We start from the raw sequence: 11,809 nt of genomic DNA on the forward strand, positions 1-11,809 counted from the left end.
GTGAGAAAACCACTGCTCAGCCCCCTCCAGTGCATGTAAGATATATTTTATTTATGCTTTACAAATATAGGTGCAGGTAGGCTAAAGCAGCAGCACGGGGTAGGGCAGAGGCAGTGGTGGGGAAGGGGGGGGGGGGATCAGGCAGCAGGTGACAGGAGCCAGGCAGTGGAAAGCATTAGGCAGGCAGCAGGGAGCAGAAGCCAAGCAGGCAGCCTGCACGTAAGTGATCAGCCTGTGGTCTATGTAGACACACAGGCTGATCACAGCCTTCGGCTCTGGGCTTCTGTTCTGCCTGAGCAGAGCAGGTGGCGGGAACATGTGGATAATGCTGTCTCATACAACGTTACTGTCACAGCACATCGGAACCTGGAATTTAATTACCAGGCCCAGTGGCGCTGGTCCACAAAGACTCCTGCAAGGCAATGGCCAGCAGTTGCTCCAGGGCTGCCAGTGTCTTCTCTCCCTGGCTGCGCTCCTGTGTACTTCCGAGTGTGCAGCTCCCAGGGGGCACATGCACCGCACAAGCACTGAATTTAAAGGGCCAAACACACCAAGATTGGAAGTGACACTTGGCGCCAAATTCAAATCTCCAGCTATAAAAGGAAGTTCAGGGGACTGTTCTTGTGCAAGAGTATAGGTTCTCAATACGATACTAAGAGTATAGTACAAGAGTATAGGTAACGTTACTATTCCCAGTGCTGTACTGTACTCCATCTTGCTGTACTTCATTACAGTGCCTGTTCTTATCCTATCACTACTCTCTGTGTTCTGTCCGAGTTCCAGATAACCTGCTTACCATTCCTGTATCTACATGCCATTCTGTGTACTCCTGAGTCTGCTCCCGTGCTACCAACTTGTGTACCTGTGAACCCAGACTGAGGGACGTGACCTGCATGTTGGGCACAACGAAGTCCAAACCTTCTTGTGAGGGTCCTTGGTGAAATCCACTGACACGTTTAGACTCCACGTCTCAGTTCTGGGTCTCTGCCAATCCCATGGTTCAGGCTCGCATCCCAAATCCACCCGTGGTTTTGTGATAGAATACCCAAAATCGATGCTGCTGGTAACCCCTCACCACGTGAGCTGCTGGAGAATCTCCTCAAAAGAGTTGAGAAGCAAGAGAGAGATCAGGCTCAGATCATGCAGTGCCATGCAGCAAGTTGGTAACCTCTGGTCACCTCCAGTACAGTCAGCACAACCTCCTGTGGTGCCTGCTCCAGCTGCTGGTGCATCTGCACCATTACGAATTCCAAACCCCACAAAGTTTGGCGGGGATTATTATGAACATCAGATACCCCTTACCCTTGATCTCTGAGCTCTTTGATCAAATAAAAGGGGCAAAGATTTTTACTAAATTAGATCTTCACGGGCGTTATAATCTGACTAGGATCCAGTCTGGGGATGGATGGAAAACTCTTCCACACTTTTGATGGTCACTTTTGATGGTCACGCCTTTTGGATTAAGCAACGCAACTGCTGTTCTGTTTTCCAAAAGTACATGAATCACATCTTCGGAGACCTGTTATACCAGTATGTAGTAGAACCTTGTTGACATCCTGATATTCTCCAAGGATATTGCATTTCATTGCAAGCATGTCTGTGAAGTTCTGTCTCGACTCCGAGTTTATCAGAAATGCTCCTTTGGCCAAAACTATTTAACGTTTTGGGGATACATAATTTCAGGCTCTTGTCTCCTGTTGGACCCATAAAAACTTTCCGCCATTGTCATATGGCTTCATCCGGTTGGGTTGAAGGCAATACAGTGCTTCCTGGGCTTCTGTAACTTTTATTGGCAATTCATCAGGAACTAGTCATCTATTGCAGCTCCCATCACTGCCCTTTCCAAAAAGGATCAAAACACCAAAGTATGGTTTTTTGATGCAGGGGAAGCATTTGCCAGGCTAAAGCAGTGTTTCATTTCCGCACCCATTCTGAGAGAACCCAATTGTGACCAAGAGGTGGACGCCTCTATAGTTTGGAGTCAGGGCGCTACTGTCACAGAAAGATAAAGAGGGTAAATTGTACTCTTGTGGCTTCTTATCCTGCAAGTTTTTGGCTCCAGAGAACAACTATGCAGTTGGAGATAAGGAATTAATAGCCATCAAGCTGGCCTTTAGGAGTGGCAATATCTGTTGAATGAGGCAAAATTCCTGGTGACAGTTTACACCGACCAAAAGAACTGCTCACTGAACCAAGTCCAGATGGTCGTTGCTCTTTGATTGCTTCAATCTGGTTATTGCCTGTCACACAGAGAAAAATAATTGTTCTTATTGTGGCGCACGGAGAGAAAAATCATTTATAGAAAAAGACAGAACGTGTCTGATATGATTAATTAAAATTTAACTTTTATTAGAATTCTACTAAAAAATTTAATTTTAATTAATCATATCAGACACATTGGGTATATATATATATATATATATATATATATATATATAAATAATTTTTCTCTCGGTGCGCCACAAGACCAATTATTTTTTTGTTTGAGACATTCAAATCCATATTGGCAACAATATTGCTTGTGGCAGCACCCCCACACTGCATTGGATTTAACGTGATTATAACATGGAGTATTAAAATGGATTTTTAAATTATACAAATATTATTCTAGTGCGGTAGTTATCCTCCATTCCCCTTTCTTCTTGTTATATTACCAAAAATGTTATAGCTGACACCTTGTCTAGAGCATTCAGTTCTGTTGAGGAACATAAAGTGAGGACGGATAAGCCCATTCTGAATCCTACTTGCTTTTATAGTGGTGACCGGCAAGGTCAAGATTCTGCCAGGGAAAACTTTGTGGCACCTGAACTTCGTGCAAAGCTACTCCAGTGGGTACATTCATCACTCTTCACCGCTCATGCAGGTATGAGGAAATCCTTGGAGTTAGTCCTCAGAGACTATTAGTGGCCTACAGTTCGTCAAGATGTCAAACACTTTGTGGTAGCCTGTCATACCAGTGCTCAACACAAGGTTCCACCGCCGATTCAGAGATGTACAAATGTTGCACATCAAATGGATCTGTGCAAGCCAGCGATGTTTTGTCACTCCTAGTTGTTTGATTTATGTGAATAAGACACACATTTTAAGCAAGAAAGACACTCAGCATGGTCAAGTTGCCTGGCACGCTGAGAGTGGTTATTTGTCACAACTTTAGCAACAGTGTATGAGGAAATTATATAAGTTCAGGATACTGGCAGGCGAAATACAGAAGCTGGAATCCCGACACCCATCAGAACACCGACGCAGGAATCCAGAACAGGTCAGGATTTTAACACCGGAAGGTAAGTATGGCTGGGAGGGTTAGGGTTTGGCTGCACGGGGTGGGGCTAAAGTTAGGCTGGAGGGGTTAGGGCTAGGCTGCGGGGAGGAGGGGTTAGGGTTAGGCACCACTGAGGGGGTTAGGTTAAGGTACTAAGGGGTGAGGGTTAGGGTTAGGCTGCAGAAAGGGGGGTTAGGTTGAGGCACTAATGGGGGAGATTAGGGTTAGGCTGCAGTAAGGGAGGAATAGGTTTAGAAGGGTAGTGGAGAGAGTTTAAATGTCAGGATCTTGACCAGATCTCATACCAATACCGAGGAAACATCTGTACAACTACCTTCCATGCTACTGAAATACTCTGGACACTGTCAAATAACTTACAATATATAGTAAGTTATTCTTATATCGCTTATATCTGTGCAAGCTCAAACTTCAAACTCCAAATGCCTCTTTAATACATTGAAATCTGTTCTCAAGCCTCCCAAACCAACCCCCTCCCCAACCACCATCACTGCCCAAGATTGTTCATTCTTCTTTAAGGACTTCATTGTCAAGATCGTATATAAAATGGCATACTTATTCCCAAACAATGTGCTTAACCTACTAGCAACTTGTCATCATTTGATCCTACTCTTAGAACGGAACATACATTTCACATTCGCTTTCTCAACAGTGAACACTGTTGAGAAAGCGAATGTGAAATGTACAGTACGTTCAGTTCTAAGCGTCCTGCTGTGCACGGCAGGAATCTGTTTCATTCCCAGAGACACATGGGCAAGGCTGCACTGTACACCGGCCCACAAAGGTACCTTATTATCTACCATTCCCTTTTATTTCTCCCTACAAACACTCTCTCATGCTGACCTTTCTAAACGTCACTGCAATGTTATATTAAGACACCAGTGTGGGGAGATCAAGTGTGGAAAGGCGCAGCAGAAGTGTTATACACTTTCTTATACAACAGTAAGTCCCCTGACCTCACCCTCACTCCCCCATTCACTGTTTTCACATGGGGGAATAGCAGGAGTTGCCACGGGTAACTGAACCCCTTCCTCTATTTCTCTATCTTTCCCAAACAGCCCTCCAGGATGCGGCTACAAGGACAAGGGTCACGCACATGCACTGCAGCCGGTGGGTGTGCGCAGACCACATGGACATGGCCGCTGCTTACAGACGCACGGCTGCGTCCATCTCTGAATCTCTCCCCGTGTTATGTTCTTACTATTGGGTATATTTACTAAGATTCTCATTTCTGTCGACGGTGTGAGAATGCAACTTTTTAAGAAAAAACACAGTAATTTACTAAACTACCGTGTTTTTTCAATTCAATCTCACCAATGTTGGTGTAATTCATAATGCCGGCAGTGTTTTACGGAAGAGAATAATAAAACACTGCCGGACTTAGCACAATGAAGCCTGGCCAGATCAGTGAGATCCGTGCAGGGCTTCATTGTGTACAGTATAGAAAGAGTTGAAATTTAAAAAAACAACAACCGGGCTCTTTGAGCTGGTCCTGGTTGTTTAAATACCGAGAAAAACCGGGTCCCCCAGTATTTAGACAACCAGCACCAGGCTCTTGGGCCGATCCTATTTCCAAAAATACGGGGGACAAAACCAGGTCCCCCATATTTTTAAAACCAGCACCGGGCTCCACTAGCCAGGGAGGTGATGTCGCAGCTGGGGACACTTTTATATAGGTCCCTGCGGCCAAAGCATCACTCCACCCAACTAGTCACCCCTGGCCAAGGTTCCCTGGGGGAGTGGGGACCCCTTAAATCAAGGGGTCCCCCCTACAGACACCCAAGGGCCAGGTGCGAAACCCGAGGCAAGCCACCCCCCATCCCTGGACAGTGGATGGGGGGCTGATAGCTTTTAAAAGTGTGTAAAAATAAAGAATATTGTCCTTTGTTGTGGAACTACAAGTCCCAGCAAGTCTCCCCTGCTTGCTGGTACTTGGAGAACCACAAGTACCAGCATGTGGGGAAATAATGGGCTCGCTGGTACCTGTAGTTCCACAACAAAAGAAATACCCAAATAAAAACAAAACACACACACCGTGAAAGTATACATTTATTTGCACATACATGCACACTTACACACTCACACATACTGACCTAGTGTCCCATGGAGCCCATCGGTCCCCTTGTCTAGTAGTATCCATTGGTGTACCTGTAAAAAAAAAAAAAAACGAAATACTCACCTATTATCCAGTGAAGATTGGTCCTCTTCTTTCCAAGTAGGCATCCACAGGGTTAAAAAAATAAAAATAAAAACGGAAAACCCGATCCATGCCACTAAAGGGGTTCCATTCCAGGACCCCCCATAACTCCTGTCACTAGAGGACCCGGCAGCCAATCAGGGAGCACCACGTCATGGCACTTTCCTGATTGGCTGTGCGCTCCTGGCCTGTCAATCAGGCGGAGCGCACTGGCTGTAATGGAGGATCACGGTTCTCCATTATAGTTAATGGTGGGAAAATTGCGGTCTGCGGCTAACCACAAGGTTAATTGAGGTCACCCACAAGAGTGACTGTATAAGTAAAATTATTAATATTATTATTTTTTTGACCATATGCACTCAGAAACACAGTAAACCAATCCTGATCATGTGCTCTTCCCCACTTTAACTATGATCGATAATCTCTCTCTGTCTCCATTGCAGTTGTTGCATTGTTCTTCAACATGCAGTTATTGCTCCTGTTCAGAAGAGAAGAAACTAATTTTGACCCACACACATCATCTAAGATGATGGCCCATATGTAATGGGTAGCGTCTAGTTTACCTTCATGGAGAGGACCTTTCCCATAACCCCTGGGTCCATGTCACAATCTATTTGGAATAGTAAAGTGTGGAGAGCCTGCGAGGGTCCAATGCTGCATGGAAAAAAAAAATTACCCCAATCTAACGGAGAACGAAGAAAACATTTAGGTGCTGTAAGGGCGGAAGTTCTCTCCTGTCCTCTCGTTTTGTCACTTCTAGGTCCTGAGCACGAAGGTAACATAGACACAACCATATGTAATGCGACTTGCTGTAGCAATTAGTTTTAAAGCAGAATCAGGTTTTAATAGCCAATTTAAATCAAGCAGCTATCTCACCAAAATCACACTGGAACCTGCAAATCGCAGTCTATTACATACAGGCCTATGTCCCATTTCTTATCTCCATATCCCTTCAAGATTCTTGAAAGATTTGCCAATGCTTGCCCCACAAGCTTTCTTTCCTTGCATAACCTATTGGATACTATTCATAGACATTCATTCCTAATACCCCGCAAGACTGCACTAAAGTAAATATTTAGGTTGATCCTCACTACGTCAGGACTTGGAGGTCTGTCCACCGCAATCCTTACCCTATTTAGTACATGCCTGACATGTTATGGCTATAAAGCCCTCACCCATTCCTCCCAGCCTTACAACAATTTAATCTACTTCCACAATGCCACCTGCCCAATTCATTCTGCCAGTGACTGCCGCCTCTCGGCCCAACTGAAAACCCCTCCTTGTTTTGTAGGTATTATGATTGTATATGCAGTAGTGGTAATATATCCTGCACCCCATGTTCTGCAATGTTTTGCACTATCTGTTTCTTCCCCTTTTTTCTTGTTTTGTTTGCGCTGCTTCTTTTTATGTACTGCAAAAGGAGATGCAGACCCTTTGTAGTGACATAAAAAGGATAATAATAATAATAATAATATTAATAATAATAATACTAATAATAATAATAATAATAATAATAAAAAGTCTTTCTGAGTTGTTTTTCTGGATTCAATTTCTTTCTGTTAGCTCTATCAGCAGGAGTAACACAAGACTAAGAGGGCATTTACTAAGCAGTGATAAGAGCGGAGAAGTGAGCTAGTGGAGAAGTTGTCCCATCAACCAATCAGCAGCTCTGTATCATTTTATAGTATGCAAATTATAGATGTTACTTCAGTGCTGATTGGTTTCAATGGGCAACTTCTCCACTGGCTCACTTCTCCGCTCTTATCACTGCTTAGTAAATGTCCCCCTAAATCCAATAACTTATGCTTTTCTGTATTTATGCCATTTCTCTTATTGCATATTCTCTCCTGATTTTTCGCCATATGTGTTGTCCCCTATTACTGAGTGTCTTTATCCTACATTGTCCTGATGTTCTCTCATCGTGTCAAGCTCAATTGTTTATAATTTAGCTAAATAAATTTCAACTTGCTAATATAAGCTACCTACCTAACATAAATTCTGTTGGCAGCATGACAATGAACCCTACCCTTCAAACTCACTGTGTAGGTGTTATCTTTGACTCAGAAACTGTACTTATTCACCATATCCATATTCTTACTTGTATTCTCTAACCATATTTTGGTTCATGCAGCCTGCTTTGAATGGAACAATTAGACTAATTCCCATTGCAGAATGTTCTTACTGCTGCTCCGATCTCTCAGTCCTGACATTAGTTACCTACACTTCACCAAATCTAGTATAACTACTTCTACTCATATACAAAGACATTGAGAAAACTCACTTATAATATCTCACAGCCTGAACCCATCACTTTGAGAAAAACACCTCTCATTGGGTTATAAGTCTTTCTGGTGGCATCCATTCTGGAATTCCTTCCCTTGGACAACCAGACTTTTCCCTTGCCTTCAATCCTTCAAACTCGAATGTTCACTCAAGCTTAACAATTACCCTGTATTGTACCACACCACTCTACACAATTCACTCGATCTTACATTTATTCCCATTTCATATTCAAACAACCCTTTGGCACCAAACCAATATCCATTTTGTTTTACCGCTGTGTTTGTTCCCAAGTTTGGGGAGTATGCAGGCAATATATATTTACATTTCAATAACTAAAATAAATTACCATGTGCTACATATTATAATATGAACTATTGTAGCACATTGCACATTGTAATTATACATTATGGCCCTCATTCCGAGTTGTTCGCTTGCAAGCTGCTTTTAGCAGCTTTGCACACGCTAAGCCGCCGCCTACTGGGAGTGAATCTTAGCTTATCAAAATTGCGAACGAAAGATTAGCAGAATTGCGAATAGACACTTCTTAGCAGTTTCTGAGTAGCTCCACACTTACTCGGCATCTGCGATCAGTTCAGTCAGTTTCGTTCCTGGTTTGACGTCACAAACACAACCAGCGTTCGCCCAGACACTCCTCCGTTTCTCCAGCCACTCCCGCGTTTTTCCCAGAAACGGCAGCGTTTTTTCACACACTCCCATAAAACGGCCAGTTTCCGCCCAGAAACACCCACTTCCTGTCAATCACATTATGATCACCAGAACGAAGAAAAAACCTCGTAATGCCGTTAGTAAAATACCTAACTGCATAGCAAATTTACTTGGCGCAGTCGCACTGCGGACATTGCGCATGCGCATTAGCGACTAATCGCTCCGTTGCGAAAAAAAATAACGAGCGAACAACTCGGAATGACCACCTATATACATTATTATACTAAGGCAATGTCATAGGTGCCCACAGAAGATGGACTCTATGAGCAATGAAGAGCCTTTAGTGATAGCAGTCAGTTTTGCATCACAAGTAAAAGCATGGCTGCTCTCACTTATTAAAAGAAGGAATACTCTGCATGGTATAGTGAGACTTGTCAAATCAAAGGCACATTATTCATTTCTGTTTTCTTTTCAAGTACTTCATATATCCCCATATCCTCACATTACAATATCCTGAATGACTTGCCTACTAGTTACCAGCCCATCAAAATGACGGAACATAACAGTAATGTCAGCACCAACGGCTGTACGCTTGAACGCTGCAGCACTTGAATTGCTCCGTCAGGCGACATCCAGTGGCCGCCAGGGTGCAAAACACTTGAATTCTCCCTAGAGATGTGAGAAGCAGTGTTAGCATTTTATTATATGGGATATTTGTAAATGTCACCATTGATGTTAATACTCATATATTTTAGGGTTACTGTAATTTTCAATTTAGCCAAATTCTGCAAAAGGTCTTTAAGATTAAACACTACATTTAAAACGACCTTTCCTTACTTTTTAGCATGCAATGCTACAAAGGTCAATCTGCAAAAAAGTGCAAAAAAGGTGAAGTTGACCTTTTTATTTGAATACACTTTGTCCTGATCTGGTCTATACAAAAATCTGCCTATAAAATAAGGACTTACATATGAATATGATCATTACCAGTACTTTTTTGGCCCAGGACAGTTTCAGGAATATCGTTCCTGATTCTATCATAGTTCATTCTTGTTACTGCTTGTTCCTGCTGGGAAATGCACTGAACATCACCACTATTAAACCAGTACATGAACATCGCCACACTACAGGTCTATGGAGTACATTTACTAAGCAGTGATAAGAGCGGAGAAGTGAGCCAGTGGAGATATTTCCCCATCAACCAATCAGCAGCTCTGTATCATTTTATAGTATGCAAATTATAGATGTTACTTCAGTGCTGATTGGTTGCCATGGGCAACTTCTCCACTGGCTCACTTCTCTGCTCTTATCACTGCTTAGTAAATGTACCCCTATGTGATGAACAATGTTAAGACATTTATGATAGTGATCAGCCTAGCTATGTTTGGTCAGAATTGTGTGCCAAGAGATTGCCTGTTACAGATATTTTCAGCGTCATAAAGCTGGAGCTGAATTTTTAAAGTTCCAATGTGGGATATAAGGATTCTGAAATAATCTCCTGGAATGCTTTGCAGTGGAAGATATTGTCAGTGGCATGTTCTGAAATATCACTGCACATCATACAGAGTATATTTAAAACTATTTACCAAACAATAAGCAAACAGCAAAAGCCATATTTTATTCCACTAATTGCAGTAATTGCTCATGACTCTATATTATATATCATTATTATATGTTTATACCATATAAGATGTTTGTACAGAATATATATAAATAAAACTGAAAAAAGCAGCTTTATATAGCAACTGTTGGTGACATTATTTTGAACAATAGTATATATACTGTATATGCATCATCATTTTTTTTATGCAGAACATGTTTTCATATGCTCTGTTTATGTTCCAATATACCCACCTTGTCTAGAATTCAATAGAGAAAATTATATATTCTGAAAACATATATTTGATGCTATATATTGAAAACTATTGCTGAATGAAATTTGTTGGGGGTTATTTTATGGGGGTAGATTAAATGATTGCTAGATTAAATCAGCAACCATTTAATCTAGTACATGCTAAATACGAGCAAATATCTGGTTGGTTGCTATTGGTTACTGCAGATGTTTGCTTTTGCACTTTGTTAGTAAATGACCTAAAAGTACAGCCTTCCTGTGTTGCAGAGACATGTAGCTATTGGGCACGGAGTTGGGGTGCCATCCATGGCTATAGCTGAGCAATTATCTAGGAAAAATAATCAGCATTTGTGAAATATTACTTATGAATAAAAATAAAATCAAGGACTGGAAACAAACATCTTCACGCTATACAAGTATATAAAATCATTGATATGGTGCTATATGTCTTGTGTGGTAGTGTTCGTATGATGTAGTTTATAATGTGATGAATGGACATGTTTGACATATAACATCCTTATTACTAGTATCAGTAAACAAAAACAGTCATAAAGACTATGCAATGTAACAATAGGATGTAGTTCCATCACAAGTCAGATACTGTAACCTTCTACAATACATGTCTATATGTGCTTATATGTCTTTCTCATGTCCAGTGAGCTAAAAACTAGAGATCACTGAGCAAGTAGTCCTGTGAAGATCACAAGAAAGTCTTGCAGCCCCATTCTGTCTGAGCTTATACATATAATCAACGGTGTGATACAATGGTCAGAGATGCTGTGAGACCTCATACAGTACAGTATTTCACTCATTTATTTCACACAGTATAAAACAGGTAAGCCTGGGTTAATAAAGGACAGGGTTCACAACAATGGTATGTATTATTTTATTAGCTTCATGCATAAAATGGTTGTGTTATATACGTTATATTGGATCCATTTATTCAAAGCATCAGCATTATCAAGGACTTAGCATCACTAGCATTTCATTCTTTTTGCTACAGTATATATTAATTGAAATGCATCTGTTTGCTAGACTGCTAAATGTGGCAAATAATCCACAGATACTCACCTGTATTCTTGGTTGGTTCTGGCATTTTGTCAATAACTCTTTATTCCCAAAGAGTATTGCACTTTCCACAAAACAAAACCAGTTTAGCAGCAGCAGCCAGGTAGACACACAACAGAGATGAAGATCAGCTTGAGAACAGAGGGGGAGAGGAATTCCTCCAGTTTATATACAGCATTGACATATCAATCAGATAGCACCTCCTCTCTTTACTATGCAAATGTTTGGGAAATTGACAGTTATGGGAACTCTCCCATCTGTTGTCTGAACGGTCTGCCCTCTTAGCTTTTGGAAAGAATCTTTGTTACATCTCATGTGGTGGATGAGAACATCTCTGAGCTTCTAAATTCAGCTGCTCACACATACGGATAGGAATCAGTGATGGTGTTAAAGGGCACACAGCATCCTTCACTATGAAAGCTCTTTTGGACTACCTGCTGTAGCACTTGATAATCTGTGCTGTGTT

At 41.7% G+C, this 11,809-nt stretch overlaps 1 protein-coding gene across 9 annotated transcripts in view; it reads right to left on the reverse strand.

Annotated features, from left to right (window-relative positions):
* Nucleotides 1-11,555, reverse strand: part of MYBPC1 (myosin binding protein C1) — a 166,863-nt gene extending 155,308 nt beyond the window's left edge. For 4 of the 9 annotated variants that reach the window (XM_063927821.1, XM_063927820.1, XM_063927824.1 and 1 more), the window contains exon 1: nucleotides 11,347-11,552. In XM_063927821.1, the coding sequence (XP_063783891.1) occupies nucleotides 11,347-11,371 (25 nt within the window). In that variant the 5' untranslated portion in view covers nucleotides 11,372-11,552. Of the gene's footprint in view, nucleotides 1-11,346 lie in introns of all 9 variants that reach the window. The other 5 variants (XM_063927825.1, XM_063927823.1, XM_063927818.1 and 2 more) reach the window with 4 other exon arrangements.
* Between the last annotated feature and the right edge of the window lie 254 nt (nucleotides 11,556-11,809).

The sequence above is a fragment of the Pseudophryne corroboree genome, chromosome 6, assembly GCF_028390025.1.
Source record: "Pseudophryne corroboree isolate aPseCor3 chromosome 6, aPseCor3.hap2, whole genome shotgun sequence".
NCBI lineage: Eukaryota > Metazoa > Chordata > Amphibia > Anura > Myobatrachidae > Pseudophryne > Pseudophryne corroboree.